The sequence below is a fragment of the Thalassophryne amazonica genome, chromosome 4 (assembly GCF_902500255.1).
Source record: "Thalassophryne amazonica chromosome 4, fThaAma1.1, whole genome shotgun sequence".
Lineage (NCBI taxonomy): Eukaryota > Metazoa > Chordata > Actinopteri > Batrachoidiformes > Batrachoididae > Thalassophryne > Thalassophryne amazonica.
Window position 1 is genome coordinate 67,708,830 of NC_047106.1, and position 25,122 is coordinate 67,733,951.

General features: G+C 39.8%; 1 protein-coding gene across 17 annotated transcripts in view; it reads left to right on the forward strand.

The window, feature by feature from the left end:
• gramd1bb (GRAM domain containing 1Bb) overlaps positions 1-25,122 on the forward strand; it is a 429,520-nt gene that overhangs the window by 303,186 nt on the left and 101,212 nt on the right. For all 17 annotated transcript variants that reach the window (XM_034168028.1, XM_034168030.1, XM_034168032.1 and 14 more), the window contains one exon: positions 21,005-21,215. In XM_034168028.1, the coding sequence (XP_034023919.1) occupies positions 21,005-21,215 (211 nt within the window). The remainder of the gene's footprint in view (positions 1-21,004; positions 21,216-25,122) is intronic.

The following is a 25,122-nucleotide window of genomic DNA, read 5'->3' on the forward strand; positions in this document are numbered from 1 at the left end:
GGGGGGGAACATGTGTGCTCACAGCTGTGGCTGTAAAGATTTCTGCTCCTGGACGTCCCAGATTGAGAACACATTCCGTGTTTGGAAGGACATGAAGTTACAACAGTCCACCGTGAGGCACATGTCTCTGCCTCCTGTCCTCACGTGGAAATACATAAAACATCTTTTGCCTTTGCGTCGGGCTGCAGCGGACGCATACAGCACACCTCGTCCATGTCTTTCTTGATTACAGGCATTTTTCTGCACTGACTACAGGCCAGCGATGGTAGCGCAGTAGTAAAGTTTCCATCTGGTAATCAGAGCTTACAGGTTTGAATCCCATGAGTCACAATTTTTTTTATTTAACCAGGGTTATTTAACCGCAGGGTTCTGTATTGCATCCCCTTTTATGTATTATTTATGTATCAACCCAGTGACATTCACTAATTATACAGCTGGTTTTTATTTTATTGTTCTCCACGTGATGTTTCATCTGCTCGCACTATGTTCCTGCTCGAAAGACACCGTCGTATGCACGAACCATCGCAGTGGCATCGTGCATGCCTGCCCGTCAGCATGATGTTTTCGTGGTTCGCTCATACGAGCTGTTTCGCCCCATTTCGCCTTGAGTTGTACTTATTCATACAATGTGTGAAGGGGCCCTAAAACATGAATGCAAGAATTCATACAACAAAATCTCACTTGAAACCATTCATTGCTTGGTGTCCTCATTGGCAAAACATCTTTTAAGTGTGAGAAGGAATGGAAAATTTGCAAATTGGTAAATAATTTCGCATACCAACTTTTTTTTTCTTTTTTTTTCGGAATGTGTTGCTGGCCTTTAATCCAGGATTGGATGTATATTAACAAATTAAATGAAGTTGACACAAAACATGAAATATATTTGGTTCATACTGTAAAGTAAACATAAGAATCATTGCTCCCATAAAAAACTTTTTTCTGATTTCGCATGATCTCATCTTGAGCAGTGTGATGGCTATGAGAGCAACTGTCAGACCGCCATCCCGACCAAGTAGAATCATTTGTTGTGAAAGTGTAGTGACACGGACCCACAACAGGGGGCGCAAATGAACGGTCAATAGATGAGCCAAAAATTAACAATTTAATGTTGTGAAGGAACACAACGAACATACAGACAATCTCAGAATATGATTACAGTCAATCCACAAAGGTGACGTGTGGGCAGGCTCGAGGATAGAAGACGTCTGTCCTGAGAAGAGCCGGAACCACACGATTTCCGCCGCCACCGAACCTGGTGAATACTGGAGCCGCCAAGTCCCGAATTCCCAGGTGATCACCGTCCCCGACTGTCAGATCTGGTACTGCTGGCGAGAACAAAGACAGTCAAGTGTGGGTGTGTGTACACCCCGTAACAACAACGGTGGGAATGCCACCTCCACCTCTCACTCAATATCTTGCTGAGTACCGCAGTGATTCCTCAGGGGAAAAAAGTGCCGTCCAGCACTCTCTCAGCTTCCACCGACAGAGGTACCGGTACTCCTGCAAACACTCACAATATACAAATTATATTGTACCACACAAACGGCTGAGGATATTACCTCCAATGAAGTACGATATCTCGGCAACGAGGTGGAGATGACGTCTGGTCTTTATGGAGTGAGATGATGTTGAGTAGATGGGTGACAGCTGTCAAGAGATAATGAGTGACAGCTGTCACCCCCGGCTGTGTCCGTGGCGGCAGCACCCTCTCGTGCCTGAAGCCCGCACTTCAGGCAGGGCGCCCACTGGTGGTGGGCCAGCAGTACCTCCTCTTCTGGCGGCCCACACACATCATCATTGACTCTTTGCACAACAGAATCCTTGGAAAAGCACCAGTACCAAAGGCTTTAGGGCCCACAGGGTTAATTTTTCTTCTGAATAATTTTGGTTCTAGATCTGATTCAGATCTGATTCTTTATTTATTTATTTTTTTTTTTTTTTACCACTGCCAATGTGACTGCTGTGAAAATTGTCTGGTTAGGTGTAGTTTACTTACACAGTACAAACATGAATGTGAATGATTCACATGAGCAAATTAGGCCATGCCTGTAAATAAATAACTAGATAAATTAAATTAGAATAAAAACACCCTGATTATGTTGTTGTGCACACAACCTCAGAGACCTAAAAATGTGGGATGTCTGCAATGTTTAATATTTGTTTTTAATAAACCTGGCGAACCTTTACATATATTAGCTACCTAAGGAAAAAATGCAGCTCTTTTAAAAGTCCTGTGCACCCAAATAATGGACTTCCTTTTTTCTTTCTTTTTTTTTTTTTGTCAGACTTTGTAGTCAGTGCATAGTTTGAGTAACTGATGTCTCACTTTATTTTGTTTTAGCTTTGTTAGACATTTTGGAACACATCACCTCTTTATCATTCTTGTTAATACATGGATTATGGCGCGCTAATGTACTTGTCAGCACAGTTCTGCCTACCTTCAGTTTGAGAAGAAGTCTGATTAGCCAGAATAAGTGAAAACACTTGAATGGGTGTGCAGGGCATTTAACAAAACGTGTGATAGATGCTTTTGTTTGCTCCTCTGAGCTAACGGCAGCTGCATGTTCGTTTAATCCACACTGGCCTGCTGGTTCAGAGAGCAAACTGCTGTGACAATGACTGATCATTTATATACTGATGATAGATCCATGTGTTTACTGTCATGCAATCTGGAAGTCAAAGTGGTCAGTGAATTTCACTTGTACTTCAATCAATCAATCAACTTTTTTCTTATATAGCGCCAGATCACAACAAACAGTTGCCCCAAGGCGCTCCATATTGCAAGGCAAGGCCATACAATAACCATGAAAAACCCCAACGGTCAAAACGACCCCCTATGAGCAAGCACTTGGCCACAGTGGGAAGGAAAAACTCCCTTTTAACAGGAAGAAACCTCCAGCAGAACCAGGCTCAGGGAGGGGCAGTCTTCTGCTGAGACTGGTTGGGGCTGAGGGAAAGAACCAGGAAAAAGACATGCCGAGAAGGGGGGCAGAGATCGATCACTAATGATTAAATGCAGAGTGATGCATACGGAGCAAAAAAAGAAAGAAACAGTGCATCATGGGAACCCCCCCACAGTCTACGTCTAAAGCAACATAACCAAGGGATGGTCCAGGGTCACCCGATCCAGCCCTAACTATAAGCCTTAGCGAAAAGGAAAGTTTTAAGCCTAATCTTAATGTACTTGAGGTTTACATACAATCTTTCCACATGACTGGCTGTGGTACTTTGTTTTTTTTGTGATTGCTGTCACCAAATCAAAAATCTTAAGAATAGAATATACTGGATTATACCTGCTCATCCCAGAGGCTCACAAAAGACATTTCCTCAGACTACATCACTGGTTTGTCATGGTGGTTCTGACAAGCTTCTCATAAAATATGTCCATAGGAGGTCTGTATTTCCCTTTGAATTTTGAAATACTCAACTAATGTTTGCACTCTCTGTCAGACAGTCGTTACAGTGCGTATTTATCAGTGCTCAGTTTCATCACCGGGGACATCCCTCACCTGATCTCTTACTATCCACCAATACTTTTTCTCATGTCTGCTTGATATGGAAGTGATTTCACATAATACTCCAATGAGATCCGCAACTAATCCTCAGCTGACTAAAAGTGGTACTACATGATTTTAGTTTGTGGTGTAAAGCACTACATGCTTTACACCATGTGTTTCAGCAAGTAAACTTGAATTCTTGAACTGTCTGAATATAAGATGGGCCTGATTATTTGTTGACTCCCCCAACTTCAAGATACAATTCGGGGGGGGGGGGCTTTCTGAAGAGTAAATCTTTTTAAATTAAAAAAAAAAAAAGCTAATGAAGTCACAATGATTGCAAGAAATAATGGATAAACAGTGCAATCTGGTCATCTTTTGCTACTCAGTTCACCATACCAGTCAGTCAGTGCTCCCACAGGTGGACTTTCTGTGCTTTCTGGACATGCAGGATTTTGTTGGTGGGAAATCCCCCGTAAGCTGCCTTGGAGGTTTCCGTGAATGAATGAGGAGCTCAATTATGGAGATTTGCAAAAAAAAAAAAAAAAAAAAAGGGTTTTAAAAAATCCTGAACTGTCTATGGGCAAAAACAGACTGAAAAATCCTAATATCAGAGGGTCATCCATCCCCAGCCATCACCAAACTCTTGAATGCTAATGAAGAGTTGTGACACAACATGCATGAAGTCTCCAGCTGATGCACATTGTTCTGGGGGCAGTAAAGGTTAATGTAAACAATGCACAATGTGGTGTGACTCAGATGCTCTGTTTTTGAAGATCAAATCTCTTTTGAAGCAGTTAAAACAGCAAATCTAACATTAGCCTGCTTTTGAGGTTAAATTACAGGGAGGGAAAGAGTTGTTTCATGGCAGCAGCAGTCGTGAGGGGTTCAAGACTGCTGCCGAGGCATTCTGGGAGAACTGTAATGATAAATTGTGATTTATTGTCTTATTTGTGAATGTTAGCAGCACAGTGGTTTAGTGGTTAGCACTGTTGTCTCACAGCAAGAAGGTTGTGAGATTGCATCCCACCTGGGGCCTTTCTGTGTGGAGTTTGCATGTTCTCCCCATGCTTGTGTGGGTTCCCTCTGGGTGCTCTGGCTTCCTTCTACATCCAAAGACATGCAGCTTAGGTGAATTGGAAACTTTAAAATTGACCATAGGTGTGAATGTGTTTGTCTGTCTATAGTATGTGGCCCTGCAATAGACTTGCGTCCTGTCTAGGGTGTACTCCCCCTCATGCCCTATGACTGCTGGGATGGACTCCATTGGAGTAATTGGGTGTACAACATGGATGGATTTGGGAATGTTTATGCTGGTTCTTGTGATAATATTATTAAAGATAAAGAAGCAACATTTGGCACCACAAGCGGAAATTGGATTTCACAGATTGACTTTCACCTCTTTTTTGGGCTTTTGTGAGTAGTTGTGAACAAACAGTAGTTTAAAGTTTATTCAAACTCCTGTCAGACCAAAAAATCAGTAAGGGCAAGGTGCTTAATCCCCCTGTTGCTCCCGGTGTGCAGATAAAGCCTTGCATGGCAGCACCCTGGCACTGGTGTGTGAGTGAATGGATGGATGCGAGGTATCACTGTTAAGTGCTTTGACCTTCTTATTCAGATGGAAAAGCAATATACGAGGTCTGTGATGAAAAAAGCGGTCCTTTTTATTTTTTTCAAAAAATAAATGGATTTGATTCATATGTTTTTACGTCAGACAAGCTTGAACCCTCGTGCGCATGCGTGAGTTTTTTCACACGTGTCGGTGACGTCATTCGCCTGTGGGCAGGCCTTGAGTGAGGAGTGCTCCACCCCGCCCGTCGGAATCTCTTTGTCTGAATAGCCGCTGCGGACGGCGCGCGTTGCTTTAGCAACATTTTTTCTGGACCTGTGAGGAATATCCAAGTGGACACAATTCGAGAAATTAAGCTGGTTTTTGGTGTAAAGTTTAACGGCTGATGAGAGATTATGGGGTGTTTCTGTCGCTGTAAGGACTTCCCACGGAGCGGGACGTCGCGCAGCGCTTCCAGGCACCGTCGTCGGCCTGTTTCGACCTGAAAACATTCTAATTTAAGGCTTAATTCACCCAGGACGTCGTGAGAGAACAGAGAAGATTCAGAACAGGCCGGCATGAGGACTTTATGCGGACATTCCACTGTTTAAGGACATTTTGTAATGAAAGACGTGCGCGCAAATTCGCCGAGTCGTTTCCGCGACGACTCGGCGAATCTGTGTGCGCCGCGACAGGAAAAACACCTCCGTGTTGAAAACCACTTGTAAAATTCAGGCGGCGTTTGATGGCTTTCAACAAGTGAGTAACTGAGAAATTGTTTAACAGCTTGGGCATGTTCCAACTTGCCCGTTAAGGTTTCCAACGAAGGTGTTTTTCCTGTCACGACCCCCCGCGGTCGGGTCCGGCCCGACATGCGACTCTGCCCACACGTTCTTTCATTACAAAATGTCCGTTAACAATGGAATGTCCGAATAAACTCCTCATGCTGACTTCTTCTGAAAGTTCTCTGTTCTCTGACGACTTACTGGGTCAACAGAGCCTGAAATGTGGAAGTTTTCAACTTGAAACGGCGAGACGCTGCCGCCTCGAAGCGCAGATCGCCTTCAGGCGCCGTGGGCCGTCCTTAAAGCGACACTACCAGACCAAAATCTCTCATCAGCCGTTAAAATTTTTACCGAAAACCAGCTGAATTTATTGAATGGTGTCCACTCAGTTGTGCCTTAGTTTTTGAAAAATTTTTTATCAAAGAAAGCAGCAGTCTCTGAGCCATTCCTAAACAATGAAAAAACGACGAGAGGGTGGGCCACTCCTCACTCAAAGACTGCCCACAGGCGAATGACGTAACCGACAGGCGTGAAAAAACTCTCGCATGCCCACGAGGGTTCAAGCATGTCTGATGTAATCACACATGATTCAAATCCATATGGTTTTTGAAAAAAATAATAAGGTCCGTTACAGACCTCGTATAAATGCAATTCTTTCACCATATTGCCACTTAGTGTCGTGGATTTACATAATATGTGAAAATGTGACCATCCTGTGTTTTTCAGATGTATTTTGTAGAAAATATATCCATTTCTTTCCATCTTAAGTTACAGGTATTGACTCTTACGTATTGTCATTTGTCAATCAATCAATCAATTTTTTTTTTATATAGCGCCAAATCACAACAAACAGTTGCCCCAAGGCGCCTTATATTGTAAGGCAAGGCCATACAATAATTATGTAAAACCCCAACGGTCAAAACGACCCCCTGTGAGCAAGCACTTGGCTACAGTGGGAAGGAAAAACTCCCTTTTAACAGGAAGAAACCTCTAGCAGAACCAGGCTCAGGGAGGGGCAGTCTTCTGCTGGGACTGGTTGGGGCTGAGGGAGAGAACCAGGAAAAAGACATGCTGTGGAGGGGACCAGAGATCGATCACTAATGATTAAATGCAGAGTGGTGCATACAGAGCAAAAGAGAAAGAAACAGTGCATCGTGGGAACCCCCCAGCAGTCTAAGTCTATAGCAGCATAACTAAGGGATGGTTCAGGGTCACCTGATCCAGCCCTAACTATAAGCTTTAGCAAAAAGGAAAGTTTTAAGCCTAATCTTAAAAGTAGAGAGGGTGTCTGTCTCCCTGATCTGAATTGGGAGCTGGTTCCACAGGAGAGGAGCCTGAAAGCTGAAGGCTCTGCCTCCCATTCTACTCTTACAAACCCTAGGAACTACAAGTAAGCCTGCAGTCTGAGAGCGAAGCGCTCTATTGGGGTGATATGGTACTACGAGGTCCCTAAGATAAGATGGGACCTGATTATTCAAAACCTTATAAGTAAGAAGAAGAATTTTAAATTCTATTCTAGAGTTAACAGGAAGCCAATGAAGAGAGGCCAATATGGGTGAGATATGCTCTCTCCTTCTAGTCCCCGTTAGTACTCTAGCTGCAGCATTTTGAATTAACTGAAGGCTTTTTAGGGAACTTTTCGGACAACCTGATAATAATGAATTACAATAGTCCAGCCCAGAGGAAATAAATGCATGAATTAGTTTTTCAGCATCACTGAAAAACTAACAAACAGTGTATAAGAAATGAAAATGTCTGTGCCTCCTTTATAATAAAACCGATATCAGAATTTAGAGATTACAAATCTTGACATTGAACTGCCATAAATCTTTGGCAATTGTTACCCAGTATAAATCCATGTTCAGCAAGGAGAGTTTTCAAAAAGAGACTTCCTCACAAATTCAATTTTAATCCCATTAGGATCTTGCCCATAGTAGGAACAGAGCACAGAGTGCACATGACAGTCTAACGGATTGTCCACTGAACAACAGACCAGTTGGTTATGAGTCAGTGTGAACAGAGATCCTAACATTCCTGCATTCCCTTTGTGTCACACAGATGTGAAGGACTGCAAAGTCCTGGTCATTTGATATAAACAGCTTCTGTTTTTGTGCTGCAGCCCCTGATAGTTCTACAGTAGCTGTCAACACTGTGTAACGCAGAGATCAGTAATTCATGGTTACTAACAGCGACTGTTGGCTGACTGTGATGTAATCTCTTGCATAATGGCATGTCAAGTAACCGGCGCTGGCAGCAGCACTGCCACGTGGGTTCATTACAGCCTTTTGTTACTTTTCAGTGATTGTGAAGTGAAGATTGTTTTCTCAGCTACTTAGTGTGCATCCGCATATGTGAAAGCGTGCATGCTTGTGTGTTGAATTCCAGAGACTGTCTGATAGGTGCTCTGAGTACGATAGAAGAACAGAGATCTTAAAATAGCATTCATTCCATTTGGATGAAGAGCTACTGGGAGACATAGTAATGCCAATTCAAGGGGAAAAGATGACTTTGCACAGCCAGAGCTGTGGAGGTTTTACAGTTTATGCACACATACATATAGCATGTATTATAAATAAAATTACTTTGATCCATTAGTTTAAAGTTGTAGAACTAATTAAAGTGTTTTAAGGCAGTTAAATGAGCACTACCTCAAATTTGGATTAGCAGTACATAAAGGCAACTAAGACATTATTTTACTTTGTTTATATAATTTGGTGAATGTTTTCCCACTCATCAGAAAGAACTCAAATCAAAAACAATTGCATTTTTCTGTGATGTTCAGTTAAGTGTTGTGTGATTTAAATATTTAATTAATTGTGCAGTTACAGTAGAGTCTGGTGTCAGGTGTTCAGTAACTTGGAGATATTCATTTATTTATTCTGATTGGCTGCTTTCCTGTCTGATATTTTCCTATATCAGACCGTTACATTGACAATCTGTCCGGCTCACGTATCACATTTATTACAAACAAGAAAACGGACATGAACATGCTCCATAAATATCTAAACAGCATCTGAAAAAACACAGATTGAAAGCTTCCCAGCTCTTCATGGAAGTGAAGCGAACAGGTCTGACTATGAGCCATCAGCAGCTTTCATATTCAGGCACCGCCCAGTCTCATGGTTTTTTTTCATCCTCCTGTCACGAAATGAGTCAACTTTTCGTCACGGGATTTTTTTTAATTCACTATTACTAAGCCTACTCCTACTCCCAACCCTAACCATAACCTAATCCTACTCCTTCCCCCCCACACCCTAACCATAACTACTCCCGACCCCCCGCTTCACTTTTAATTTCATGCAGCCGTCACGGAATGAATTAGAATGAATTTGTGCTGCCGTGACGAAAATGAGGTGCTTTTTGTCATAATATCACAAACCAATAGATTAATGTATATTTTGTGCTGCTGAATCATGACTTGCCGTGAGACCAGGTTGTCAGGTGATACCGTAAGTTTGCGTGTTTATATAATATGATTTTTTTATGAATGATTTATGAATGAATAATTTTTTCAGCAGCATGCACGCACAGACGAAATCTCTCATTTACAAAACAAGTCAAGAGAAAACAAAAATTAAAACATACAGAACAAACTCAAATAATTTACCAATTTAGTGCAGCTGAAAGGGTGTGGGCAGAAGCAAAAGCTCAATTTCTGTGTACAAACAAAAAATAAACATAAAAAACAATTACCAGTCAGCAATGTAACGCAGTGAAACATACAAAGTAATACAATAGACAAACAAACAAAAAAATAGCCACACAGTCAATTTACTTAATTACGCAAACTATAACAAGTTAATATATTATTTTTATACAGTCTTTTAAAACAAGCCAATGTACTGGATACTTTAATACAATCTAAACAGTCATTCTACACTCTAACACCCTTTACGGAAATGCAATGACTTTTAGCAGTAGTTCGAATCTTTCTTCTATCAAACACCAAAGATCCACGCACATTATAACTGGACTCTCTCATTTTAAACAGCTCCTGGACATGATGAGGCAAGAGTCCATTTTTAACTTTATACATTATCTGTATTGTAAAATAATCAACCAAGTCATAAAATTTCGAAAACTGAAGACGAACAAACAGTGAATTTGTTGGTTCACGATATGTTTTTTTACTTATCACTCTTACAGCTTTTTTTTGTAACAGAAATATTGGATTAGTATTTGTTTTATATGTATTTCCCCAAACGTCAATGCAGTAAGTCATATAAGGGACAAGTAATGAGTGATACAATGAAACCAACAGATGATGGGGGAGAAAGTATTGTACTTTGTACAAGATAGCAATAACTTTTGATATTTTGGACTCAATATGTTTTATGAGTTTTCCAACTAAGCTTGTCATCAACAAAAACTCCAAGAAATTTAGTTTGAGATACAGTTTCAGTTACAATACCATTCAACAATAATTTACTTCTTAAATTTCTAGGCTTATTTCCAAATATAATGCACTTAGTTTTACCGAAATGAAGTGATAATTTATTAGTCAAACCAGTATTTAAATTTTTGCAGTTCCCTCTCCACCAAGTCCAAGAGCTGTCTCAAATTATCTCCACTACCGATCACAGTTGTATCATCAGCAAACAAAATACAACTCAAAGACTTAGAAACCATACCTATATCATTAATATACAGCAAAAACAATAATGGCCCAAGAACTGACCCCTGGGGCACTCCACATGTAATCCTCAAAAATTCTGATTTTATCCCACCAAGGTGAACACACTGATATCTATTATGTAAATAACTAGCTATCCAGTTAAAGGCCAGTCCTCTAATACCATACATCTGTAATTTTTCCAATAATATGGTATGATCAATGGTATCAAATGCTTTCTGTAAATAAATAAAAAAAAAACAACAGTGTATTGCTTCTTCTCTATTGCATTTGTAACTTGTTCCACAAAATTTATTAAAGCCAAAGAAGTTGTTTGATTTTTTTCTGAAACCATACTGCTGTTCATTAATTATATGATGTTTTTCTATAAAATCATTCAACCTCTTTACAAAAATCTTTTCCAGAATTTTAGAAACTGTGGTAACAAAGACATTGGCTTATAATTTGAAAAACGTGTTTATCGCCAGATTTAAACAATGGTATCACCTTAGCAATTTTATTCTGAGGGACATTTCCCAGTCATATATACTCAACAAAAATATAAACACAACCACTTTTGGTTTTGCTCCCATTTTGTATGAGATGAACTCAAAGATCTAAAACTTTTTCCACAACACAATATCACCATTTCCCCTCAAATATGTTCACAAACCAGTCTAAATCTGTGATAGTGAGCACTTCTACAGCTGTTTTAACCCCAATTTAGATGGACTTCTGGCTGAATTTGAACATATCTAAATCAGTATGAAGCTTGTAGCTCTCTCAAATGTCACAAAACTGTCAATCTCTATAAGGAACTTTTTAAAATCAATTTATATTGAATTAATCAATAAAAACAACTGACATGGCGTTTTACAACAGTTGTACGCTGTTTTAACCCTCATGTCAGCTGTTTATTGCCACTTAATGGACATGGAATGTCTCCGTGATGGCACCACACACACACACATATATATCTATATATATATATATATATATATATATATATATATATATATATATATAATGATTTTTCACAGTTATGTACAACACTTATTAGCATTTTAACAGGCTTTCATTATATGACTGTTGCAGCTGCTGCTTTTACAGTGACTGCATCAAAATGAACAGTATCACCTAAAACGAGTCATCATAACACGACATCATACTTATGAAAACTTGGAATTACTCTATGCCTCAGCTCATTGAAGCGCATGCTGGGACGCTTCTAGTAGCTACGTCACTTGTCGGAACACTCGAGTACTCTGAGTAGGGATAGGTATCGAGAACCAGTTCGTTTCGGGTATCGTTAAGAAATGATTTGATTCCACCGACATCAATAAGCTTTTTGCTTAACGATTCTCTTATCGGTCCTTCAGAGTGGCTCTTATTTTGGGGGATGTTTGTCAGGAAATGATAATTTCTCCACATTGATTACAGACCTGTAGTGGGTCTGTAATCAACTTTTCTGCAGCGCGGATTTGCTTTGAACCTTGAACCAATCGAAGCAGTGCTTCGATCTATGATTCGTGGATTCATTGTTTATTTGCGCTTTATCCTAATTTTTTCCCCGCTAAAACCCTGAAGAGCATATGTCTGTGAATTATATTTAATACTTTTATGTTAAACCGACTGTTATGGTCTTCTGAAACAGTGATAAATGTATTTTATAACTTAAAAACGATGCTAACATGTTAGCATGTCTGTGGCATTTTCAGTGTTAAAGTTCAGCATTAAGCTGTTCGCATCAGCACGTTTGTGTTGATTTGTTTTCTGTATAATAATGGCTCAGTGTTCATGTCGTAAAAGAGACAAATTGCAATTTTTTAAATTTAGTTTTATTCATATTATTAATAATAATAGCACAACAAAATAGTCTACATAATAGACAGTAGATAGTCAATAATACTAATAGACTAATAATGTTACAATACAACTTTTAGAGGAAGAGACAAAAGAACAAAACACAACAGAAAAGATAAAAACCATCTAACAATGCAAATAAATAAATACATATAGAATAAATAAGTGTTTCCTGTGAACACCTAGTGACTCTTACACCTCCACTTCATCCCTGTTTTATTTAAGTTTAATGACAGTTTGTTTTGGTCAAACCATATTTTCAGTGTGTTAATTTCTTCAGTGATTCCTCCAGAACTATTTGCCAAACTAGAAAACTGCGCATCCTAGTAAGAGCAGAATACTACTGGAATAAATCTGAATAAGGAAAGTTATCTTTTTTTTCTCACCAAAATGGATGCTGCAGTCACTGCAGTTTATTGTGTGGAATAGTCACAGATTGCATTTCAGAGCTTCTGGAATTCAAACATTTCAGTGTGGGTGGTGCCTGGGGGGGTAATTTGGGTTTCAGCTTTTTTTTGTTTTTCACCACTTTCATACCTGAATATGTCAATCGTGAGTCACTTTTGTGCAGATTAAAGTCACGAACTGGGACTCCTGTCTTGTTGGGAGAAAGAAACGAGAATTGTCCTCCGTTCTGCTTCACACAGCTCTAAACGCTGGCGGCTCTCTGCCGAGTCAAGTTAGAATGATAGAGGTCCAGTCGGAATTAATAAATTTAAAGCAAAACGCCGTTTAAATCAAATGACACCTCTTTCCAAACATTGTAATACAAACTGCAATCAATCAAAACGTTTTTTTCCTCCCAAAACGAGATGTCCTGCGCTGACGTGCAGCAGCTGGCTGAGCTCAGGTCAGAGGTATGGAGAGACATTCATGCCAAAATGTCTGAAAGGAAATGCTTTTGACAAAAACTACAGATTTTATTTCTTTTTATTTATGTCCAGAGATCAAGGATCTAGTGACCAATTTAAAATGTTGTTGACATAGAAAACCTGTAAAGCCTACTTTTAGTACACAGAAAATTCACAAGGGGTATTGATAAGGGAATCGATAAGGAATCGGATCGATAAGCGAAATCGATAATGGCATCAATATCAATAAAATCTTATCAATACCCATCCCTACTCACGAGTACTTTGTTTTCGGAAGTCTCCGTAGCTGTTTGCTGCGAATGCCGTATACTTTGAAACCGGTCACGGCAGTGCACAAAGTAATCCTGGTGGATCATCGGATGGTCACTAACAGCCTAAATCTAAATTGTTATGATTTCAGTGTGATATGTCCTTTAACAACTGAAATGAAGTTGACCACAGAAAACATTAAATATCTTGGTTTCATAAAGCCATCAATAAAATGGAAATAAGGATCACTGCATATTTTTGTTTACTTGTTTTGTTTAAAGTGGATATGACACTTAAAGACAACAGTCTTATTACATGTAACAAAGGTTATATAATTCGGTCAACCTAAGCGTTTTGGGAAAATGGACGCGGTTCTCCCGTTATATATACATTGAACATCCCGCCACTGAACAATGTGCACGCCCCGTAACCAGCTTCCCGCTGAGCACCAAGCCTGAAATAAGTCATTACGTGTAGACCGTATCGGCTTGCGCGCCTGGCGACCGTTGTTTACACTTTTTTAGCGGCAGAACTTTGATTAAACACAGCTCTCAGGGACTTGTTTGTCAATGTGCCTGACCAGTGTGTCGCAGCATATTGCACAAACCACAAGGGCAAAAGGTTTTAGCCTTTTCAAGTCCAGGCAGATTGATCGAAAGCTGCGGTGTTGTGTGATGCACGAAATGTCCGCCTCGCTCGCTCGCACACACGCATTTGCTCCCGACAGCAGACACTTTCCTCTACCGTCTCCATGTTCTCGCCGCTCACAGGAACACATAAAATGTCAACCCCAAATAATATGTTCACAATAATCTTGAAATGGTCAAGGAACTTGTAAAATATCAGTGCAATACAGTAGTAAACACGGCGGCGGCATGTTCACTGTTGTTTTCAGCGATCTTTTTTGAAACTTTCACCGTTTATTTCCTATTCTTTCATGAAAATAACGCAACTAACACGGATGAATGCAATGCCAGGCACTCAAAAATGGCAAAAACCCGATGGTAATGACGGAGGTCCGCAAGTAATACCTACACTATCGCGGCTCCGGAACAACTACCAAGCAGTAAACAGACGCTAGAATCGAAAATGCTATAATTAGAGTGTTATAAACAGCAGCAACAAAAATCAAACCCTCCCTTACCATTCCATATTTTGCAGCCTTTTCAAAATCCATCGGAATTGGCACATCTCTTGCTTCTGCTTCGGTTCCGCCATAAACACCGTCGGCATATTTTCACTGCCAGAATGCTCCTGGTTTGAATGTTCGTCCGAAAGATACGGCTCCAATATGTAGGGTCTAATCACTGCTGCAACATCCTCAGGATCCGAGTCAGAACTAATCCACACTTGAAGACGAGTCAGAAAGTTCTTGATCTCGTCACTGTCCATGCTGAGGTCTATCTATTCCTGTTGTCAATCAAACAGACAAAGATGTCACTCTACACGTTGTCACGTCATGGCATCACGTGACCGCTGAGGAACGCTGCCAGCGTGCTTTCCAAGAAACACACTTTTGAGAAACTGTACAAACTTTATTTCTCAGTGATAATAATTAAAACCACTTTCAACTTACTATACTGTATGTATATTTTGATATTATATCAGTTTACCTAATTTTTTAGGTGTCATATCCATTTTTAAATGTTTGTTTTTTTTTGTTGTTGGCATTTTCCATATCACCTCAATTGTTCTGATTTGGGATTGTTTTGGTGGGTCCTACATTTCACTCACGGACCAAAGACAAAATTTATTTTTCCGGTTTGGGGATGCTGCCCTTCACTAAGTCCATAGTCAGTCACAGGCACATTCCTTTTGTAAGCAGAAGAATGAGGTCCTCATCCACAATCAGCTTGTGTGGACTAAGTGGAGAGTGGCTTTGCCAAACAGGAAGAAGGCTAAGGTAAGTCGCCAAAACTCTATTTTCTGGTTTGCCACAGTCCAACATAAGGGGTCCTTCAACTGATTCAAAATGTTGCTGCCAGACTTTTGACTTGAGGCAGAAAGTTTGACCATATTATGCCCATTTTGGCATTCCTTCACTGGCTTCCTGTCCGCTGCAAGATCAGATTGTAAGGTTCCGTTATTGGCCTTTAAAATTGTTCATGGACTTGCACCTCCCTATCTGGCTGACCTGGTCAAGCCCTTCATACCGGCTCGAGCCCTGTGCTCACAGGGTGCAGGACTTTTATGTGTTCCCAGAGTGAATAAAAAGTTTGCCGGTCACAGAGCTTTCTCCTACTGTGCCCCAGCTCTGTGGAATGATCTCCCAGCACATATACGGCAGTCGGATAGTGTGGAGAGTTTTAAATAGAGACTAAAAACCCATTTGTTTTACTTGTTTTATCATTAGTTTTATTGTGTTATTATGTGTTTTTATGCTTGTGCTCTTTTATGGTTTTGTCTTTTTATTGTGTTTTAAATTTTTTTTTTATTTCAATTTTTTTCTGTTTTTGGTATTGTGTAAAGCGCCTTGAGACGATCTCATTGTGAGTTGGCACTATAGAAAATAATACATTTGAAATTTGAATTTGGTAAGTCACTGCCTACAAAATCCGCCATTTTAAAACATTTCTTGATATTTACTCAGGTAAACATGCCCACATGTACATTTGCAGGGATCCTCTTTGTGCTACCAGATACTTTTAATGATATTTTCAGCAATCCAGTAGGAACAAGAAGTGGCTTACTTTGACATTAACTTGCTTTATAGACTTATGCTCTATAGCTGTTCATCCCATGACACAATACTGGACTGATTTTCATCATTTCTGTCCTGAGTTGAAAAGCATCTAATAATATTAATAAAATTACAACATTCCCCTTTAAAAATCAGTACGGGGTCACTGATCATGAGTTTGATTGTGATGGCTTTGTTACAGCCATACAAAGTGTATGACAGGAGAAAAGGATCTTGAGTTGAGTTGTTTACAGGCCAAATCATTTATGGTATTTGAAAAAGGACAGCAGCTCATTAAATTTAGGGAATTTTGCACACATAGGACATCTCATCAATTTTGGTGAGAAACAAACTTGTTTCCTTGTTGGTTTGTAAATAGTCCATGGGCCAAGCAGGTTTTCGGTACCTCTTAATGTGGCTAGAGAACACTTACAATCAAGCTTCCATATACAATGCCCTGTGTAACACTTAAGGTGCTTTCTTGACCCTTTTATAGTATTTGAAAGTGGCAATATATTTACCTCTACCATATGTACCAGCAGGAAAGGGAGAAATGGGGCCGGAATCAGACAGATTATAGATCGTAAGAGCCTAGGGTGTATCAACATAAGACATAAAACAACACTTTGATTTAAAGTGAAGAATTATTTATATAGAATTGATTGTCAATGAACTCGTGAACTAACAATACAATGAAAAAAAATAAACGAGAGCGCTCTTTACCCAAAATAAAATAAAACATACCCGGGTATAGTCCTTTAGTCTTTTTTCAATGTCTGTTGTAGTCTGATAAGTGTTTTTTTTTTTTTTTTAGAGGTTCGTTCAGTGTTCAATGTGTTTGTAAGCAGTCGGGCTACAAGCTACCAGTTCATTTGACTCTTTGGGCTGGGGCTTGCCATCCAGTACTGGAATTCTTGATCCGTTCTTCCTTTGCACATCTGCACTTCGAACTTTGATCCAAACCATAAAACCTGACCTATAGATAAGGTCAGAATAAAGTAGCTTAAAATATGTACTATAGAACTACAATACCCATAAACTACTGTGTACATTCATTTTTCAAAAAATAAAACATGTTGTACAACATTTTGAATTCCTAAGGTTTACAATTACATCATTACCATATCAATATACCAAATAAAATAGTTGGAATGTGGTAATACAGTAATCATACTAGTTCCATTGTTTGGAGTGCATAGTCAGTACACATCAAAATAACACAACACACCGTTTAAAGTGCATTTGGAATACTTGTTGGCTTCTCGAGCTAATCATATGTACCAAAAGATTAGGAAAGTGGCAGTGAATTGCCACTTATAGTTTTCCAGCTACTGTTCCCAGTGCTTAAGAACTATGTTACAGCTTAGCTTAGCTGATAGACTGTTGCTTCAAAAACGAGCAGAAATATACAACCTTTTACAACAAAACATAAAACTTTACATTGTACCTTTTAGTTACATTGCTGATTTAATTAACCAACACACAGCTAATCATTTTGGCCTAATAAAATGGCATTTTTACAGTGAAAAAGCTAGCGGAGATTAGCATGCTATGTTAGCACAATTCATTGTGTATGGGACTCACCGATACAGGGCACAATGTGCTAACAAGGCTACGGGATTTCCAGAGGCTTCCGTGGGCACTCGGCACTTCAGTATCTTAAAATTTAACAAAGGCTTTGTCACAAATATGCAACGTATGATAATTCAGGCAGTTATAGCATTGGTTTGTGCTTACCAAGCAACAATTGTATCAATAGAAGAAAACCGATTTTCACACATTAGCTCTTACAACACACGAGCGGGGAGATCTCTGGTCAGCGTCTGATCCGAGACTGAGCAAGGCGCAGCATTGTGCAATGCCCCGTGGCTCAACCGTTGACCTTATTGGTTAATATCACACCAGACTTAGATAGATAGATAGATATATACTTTTAATGTCCCCATGGGGAAATTGTCTTGGACTTTCTCAAAAATCATGACCCATACAAAGATACAGAACAAGACATAAACGGTTTCATAACAATAAATAATAAATACATAAAGAATAAAAAAAAAACATACAAATACTAAAACCTCCTAATGTGCCTGATTGTTAGCGGTTGTTTATTATATTTGTTAAGGGCTATGATTGATATAGGAACAAAAGATTCCTATATCTATTCAGTCTGCAATGGGGGACTATGCAACGCCCGGCCCGATGGTAGCAACTCGTATTGCGTGTGCAGAACATGGAGGAGTCAGACAGAATTCTGTCCGCTTGCTTCATCACGCACTGATCAAAAATTGACTGAGGATTGTTATACTGTTGCAAACCAATGATTTTCATTGCTGTGAGAACAAGGTAGTTTAATTTTGATCTTAGGGACACAGGAAGGTTCCCAAACCAAGTGGTTATGCCATATCTTAGAATGCTTTCAAGAACTGCCTGATAAAACAGTAACATAATTTTTTGGTCGACTCCATGAAAACGCAACGCCGTAGAAAATAGAGTCGTTGATTCAAGCGGGAACCTACCAGTCAACATGAGTGTTCCATGTAAGGGAACTGTCTTACAGACACCAAGATATTGTACGATTGCACCTGTGTGATTGGTGCTGGTGTATAATTACAGGGTTGTGATTGCCAACTAACTTTGGATCAAAATGACTTCCTCTGTCTTTTTAACATTTAAAGTAAGGTAACTGGAATCACACCACTCAACAAACCTGCCTCACCTCTGAATGATAGATATTTAAATCATCATTCTGTGAAGTAAGACACAGAAGTGCTGAGTCGTCTGAATATTTAAAAATATAGTTCCCAGGTGCTGGCTGAACACTCATTAGTATATAAAGTAAAAGGACAGGTTGAGCTCACACATCCCTGTGGTGCTCCAGTACTGTGTCTTGGATTTGGGGACCAGGCTAGAATTTACCTTAACCTGCTGTGTTCTGTTGTCAAAAAAGAGTGAAACCACCGTATAAGTGAAACGGGTTTTGACATCCAACGCTTTACGTTCTGAATTAAGTATGGCTGAAGCGTAGTAAAGGCGGAGCTGAAGTCAATAAAAGTAATCGGGCATATATGACTTGTCATCACGATGTTTTAAAACAAGATGCATGACTGGTGGAAATCGCATCAGCTGTGCATCGCCCTCGCCTGTAAGCAAACTGAAATGGATCTAATTTGCCATCTACATCTATTTTCAGCCTGCTCACAAGTATTTCTCGAAACATTTCATCACAACTGATGTCAATGCTATAGGCCTAAAATCATTGTCTTCGCTGGGGTTTGCCTTCTTGGGCACCGGGATGATCATAGAACATTTCCACAGGGCAGGGACTGTATGGGTGTCTATAGACTGTTGAAAAACAGGACACCAAGCTGCAGTAAGCTCCTGTGCAAATGTTTTTAACAAAAATGATGTTACACTTAACTGCTATTGGTTGCTCAGTGTGTCAATCAAAACATTTTAACTTAATCTTACAACTTAACTCTTTTTAGCATGTGTATGTCAACATATTTATGAACTTATATTTCTTTATTTTATCACTATTTATGCTCTTGTGATTTTTTTTTTCTTTTTAACCAAGTGTTTATGAATATATTTTTTTAATCTCATTTTTAACACTGGGTTACACCTGCATAAAAATGTATGATCACATCCCAGAGTGGTAGCTATAGCCACATAGGGGTGGATTGAAGGATTACACTGGGGTCAAAATTTTAAAATTCTACAGTAAAAGTAAATTCCTTTGGTTGCTCCCTTGTTTTCACTCAGGGTTGCCACAGCAGATCCAAGGTGGACCTGCATGTTGATTTGGCAGACGTTTTACACCAGATGCCCTTCCTGGCGCAACTCCACATCACATGAAGAAATGTAGCAGGGGTGGGTTTTGAACCGGGAAGCTTCTGCACTGAAACCAAACGCACTAACTAACTAAGTACAGGCATATTGAAAAATATACCGTATTATGTGGCTACGACACTACTCACGCTCTTGCATAATAAACAAATTATTAACCTCACGCATGGTTAATAATCCTGTATTATTTTTCTGATTATAAAAATTTCAAAAGGTATAGTTTGGACTATCTATGACTGAATTTTATCTGCAAAAATGTTGACAAAGGTAATTTTCAGGTAGGTTAAACATTAAAGTTGCTCAAATTTAGTTAAAAAGTGATGCAAATTACTGGTTTAGGCAATGAGATTTTAGAAAGGAATAGTTTGCATCATTTATTATGCTAAGTTGTCACATTACGGGGTAACGCGTCATATGTCTTAAAATCCAGTGGACATTAACCTTGTTTGACGAATAGTTTGTTTCCAAACTATTCGTCAAACACAGTCAAGAACTCTTCAGTTTTTTAATTCAATCAGCTCAACCAATGATTTTCAAATTGAAATTGATCTTTGTCAGCATTTTGGCTTTTACCCCTATAGCTCCATAACATGCAGTCATAGATAGTTCAAACTATACCTTTTTGGAATCTTTATGATCTGACAAATAATGTGGTATGTTTTGAATATGATTGGAACCTTTTTAAATTTTGACCAGTCCTTCACTCATCCCAACCTGGCTGTAGTTGCCACCCTAGAATGATGATCATACATTTTGTGTTGGCCATGGTATACTGAGACTGGATTGTAAGTGCTGTTTAGGCACCTAAATTAGTACCAGTTATGTTCAGATTGATTTTGGGCTCATGGTCTAAAACTGGTTTGTTTCATCTTACATTTCTTCGCTTTGTATTGTTTTTCCAGTATCATCTTTACTGTTATTAGGTTAAGCTTCAGACTTGCTAAACCTTGATGAAGGTCTCAAGAAGTGTGTCTACTGTGTTGCAGATCCATAGTTGTTGTAAGTATTAAACTCACATTACATTTACTCTGTTTTCTCTTTTTGTTTTTAGCACTGCCAGTAACTCCAACAAGAGCACCCCCGCTTGCTCACCAGTCCTGCGTAAACGATCACGCTCTCCCACTCCACAGAGCCAGGAGGGTGAGAATATGGTGGAGAAGGGTTCGGACCACTCCTCTGACAAGTCCCCCTCCACTCCTGAACAGGTTGTCCAGAGAACGTACTCTGTACAGTCAGCACGGAGCGGGGGGAAGAACTCAAAGGTGAGGGACCTGACAAAGCTCTGTTTTAATGATGCTGGTGTGACACAGACAATTGTGTGCCTCACACTTTGTTTTAATTTTTGTTGGCATGTACTGATCAGCATTTTCAGTTTAACATCTGCAGTACACGCTCAGTACTCAGCACTTTGTATCCTCAAAAATAATGCTGTTGGATTTTTACAGAAGTGCTGCTGTGAAATGCTTCACCATGTGGGGCAGGGTTGCAATAAGGCTAATCGTACACTCAAGCTAAAGACACGCCTGTGAAAAATTTAATTGAAAATTTAAATTTAATCAAAACTCAAGCAGAAAAGTTCAAATTCATTTTACTTTTTGTACAGAATAATGAGGCATAGTCGGTTTATACACAGTAAATTGTGTAAAATACACTCTGCAGTGAGTACATATGGTCCCACTCAAAATAAATCATCTCTGTCATGGTGTTCAATCACATCCATCAGCTCTAATAAATTTTACTTGTACTTTGGTAGAGTTGAATTATTACTGTAATAAATCATGGTGATGAAAGAGTTGAACCAGAAGGCAAGGCTCTTGATTTATTTCTTGATTTGCGCTCCTGTCCTCACCCATGGCGGGGATATAGGAATGCTTTGGATAGTGATGTCAACAACTAGGGTGCAGACACAACCAGCTCCTCCATCAGGTTTCTGGGCTTAACACTGAAGGACAGGATAAAACTTGGATGTTCAGGATGGTTTAGACAGAGGACTCCTCTGTAGAGAATCCCAAAAATAGTAGGAACAAACTGATTCAATGCCCTACAGGTTAATAAGTGCACAGTTTGAATCAGCAGAAACTTCTGGTGAGCGTGTCGTCCACCTAAGGAGGTTTTCCAGGCAAGTCCAACTGGGATGAGGCCCCAGGGAAGAGCCAGTACAAGCTGGAGAAGGATTATATGTCCCAACTGTTTTGGGAACACGATATGTACACACTGCATTTAGGATGCATCATGCAGCCCCTTCTCTTCTGCTGCATCACACTGATGGTAAAGAAACCAGACCCCAGTTCTTAACACAAATCAGTTCACAGCACCAGATAGTAGATGATGAAGTGACACAAATTCATTTTGTAGCATTAGTTCAACTAACAATAATTTACTGAATTGAAAGATACAATAATATATAATTTTCACAACATTAAATTAAAACAGGAGGTCTCCCTCTGATTACTATTTAAAAAACTTTTTCTCATGTTTTTTCCTGTAATACGACAAGTGACTACTTTTTATCTCATATAAAATGTGTGTCTGCAGTAAAATAATTAATCTCTCACTGTCCATCTTTGAGCACTGTTGAAGGCAAATTAATATCCAGTTTGTCTTTGTCACTGTGCAAGTGAGAAATTTTGGAAATTTATAACTTTCGATTTTTCTGTGTAGGCTCTCAGTTGTCCAGGTGGTTTCCATAGTAGAAGCTTGAATCTTCGACTGGACTGGGTTGCTTGACACGAGGACGTTTCGCTTTCGATTTCACGTACCATCGTGTGTGGCAGCCGCTGTCACTGCCAGCAGCGGTGAAATTTTCAGTGGTCTTCTCATTGAAACAATGGAACATCTGGTTTTCTGCTGGCCACATTTCACCAACATGTACTGCAGCATTATACTTGTAATTGCAGAGTATAATTTGGCTGTAAGATCACAGGGGGTGGCTGAGGTTTTGTCTGCTTTGAGGTTTCAAATTTGAAAGTTCCACCTGTTAAAGTCATAATAGCATATGTATTTGACAATTAAAACTAACCAAAAAGATAACTTCTTTGAATGACCCAAAGAGAAAGCTGGAAACCCATTCTGTAAAAAGAACCCCCCCCCCCCCCCCCCCCCCACCCAAAAAAAGGATTTATTTATTTATTTATTCATTATTTGGACAGGTTGGGAGCTCAGGCCTTATTAAAAAAAGGCCGGGAACCACTGATATAAACAAATTTTTGTTGAGTGGAACAAAGTTCATATTGATTTATTTTAGTTAAAGGGACATTAGTAAATCACTGTTGTGTAATTTGTTTCACAAAACATCTTATTTGTGTCACAAAACAACTTGATAACGATTTTATCATATACCTATAAATGATAAATGCACGCAGAACACAATGCGCGTGCTCTCCCTTTGCTCACTGCCTCCGGGAGTACAGATGGGGGACCCGCAAAGAATCCAAGTCATGGCCACGGAGCGGCTGCGGTTACCGAGATCATGCAGCGGGTGCTGCGCATCAAAACAGCGAGCGTGGTCTCTGGACCTGTTGCTGGAGTTGGATGCAGCTTGGCACAGCAGACGGGGGCAGTGTGAGTGGACCGCTGCGGCGCTTACCGAGCCCGCAGACTCAATAAGCACATCGGAGGCAGTGAGAGCAATCGCGGTGATGCCGACTGGTGCCGCGACCAGCCCGCCTGATAAGGACGCAGAACACAATGCGCTGTTAAAAAAAAAAAAAGAAGCATGCAAAATTGCACTAAAAAAAATCCGCGAAACTGCAAGGCCGTGAAAGGGAGTTACGTTCTAAAAATAACCCACGATAGGTGAAATCCGCAAAGTAGTCAGCATTATTTTTTACAATTATTATAGTAGTATAGTATAGTAGTATAGTATTTTAGTTTTATAACAGTTCTGGGCAGCATGTTGGTGCAGAGGTTAGCAGTTGGGTCCCGTTCACATGGGGGTTTAGGTTGCAGTCAAGCTTGGACCACATTCAATCCAGATTGCTTTCTAGCCGGATAGTGTCCAGCCCTGTCTTTCAAATCTGGCTCATCCTACACACACGTAAAAAACTCAATCCAGCTCCAGCTGAATTCAGCGGGAGCATGTGTAACCACATTGCGCAGCTGCTGTGGAAAAAAAAAAAGAAAAATACATGCCACCCACAGGATTCGAACCAGGAATTTACAAAAGCTCTGATTACCAGATGGAAACGTTACCACTGCGCTACCATCGCTGGACTGTAAATGGTGCGGAAAAATGCCTGAAATCAACAAGAACATGGAGGAGGTGCACTGTGTGCGGCCACTGTATCCCGGCGCAAAGGGGAAAGATGTTTTATGTATTTCCACGTGAGGATAGCAGGCAGAGACACGCGCCTCACTGAGGAATGTTGTAAGTTCATGTCCTCAAAACGCGGTACATGCTCTCCAGCTGGGAAGTCCAGGAGCAGCTGTGGCTGTGAGCAGACCCCCCCATCCATTAAGCATCCAGACCAACATGTCACTCTGTGTTATGTGGTCATTCATTTTTGTTATTTGTTGTGTAATTGCATATGTAGGTATTGTAATAATTATTTATATAACTGTCCTGGCGGTGTTTTCTGTGTTTGTAATATGTGCACTGAGCTGTTATCCAGCTGTCAGTGTGCTGTGATCAGCTGACAAGCACCTCCACGTGCTGTGTGTGATCAGATCTGTGCATACATATTCAAGCATTTTATGCAAGTGGGGTGCAACACACACGCACACGTGCAAGACACATGCACCACATGTGCGTTGCTTTTTTGTAATGCCACACTCGTGGGGAGCACTTCCAATGAGGTTGGGATGTTGTGTAAAATGTAAATAAAAACAGAATACAATGATTTGCAAATCCTCTTCAACCTATATTCAATTGAATACACCACAAAGACAAGATATTTAATGTTCAAACTGATAGACTTTGTTGTTTTTGTGCAAATATTTGCTCATTTTGAAACGGATGCCTGCAACACATTTCAAAAAAATTGGGATGGGGCAACAAAGATTGGGAAAGTTGATGAATGCTCAAAGAACACCTAATTGGAAACAGGTGAGTGAGCTCAGGAACACTTTAGTAAACCATTGTCAGTTAACACAGTTCTTCACTACATCTACAAGTGCAAGTTAAATCTCTACCATGCAAAGCGAAAGCCATACATGAACAACATCCAGAAA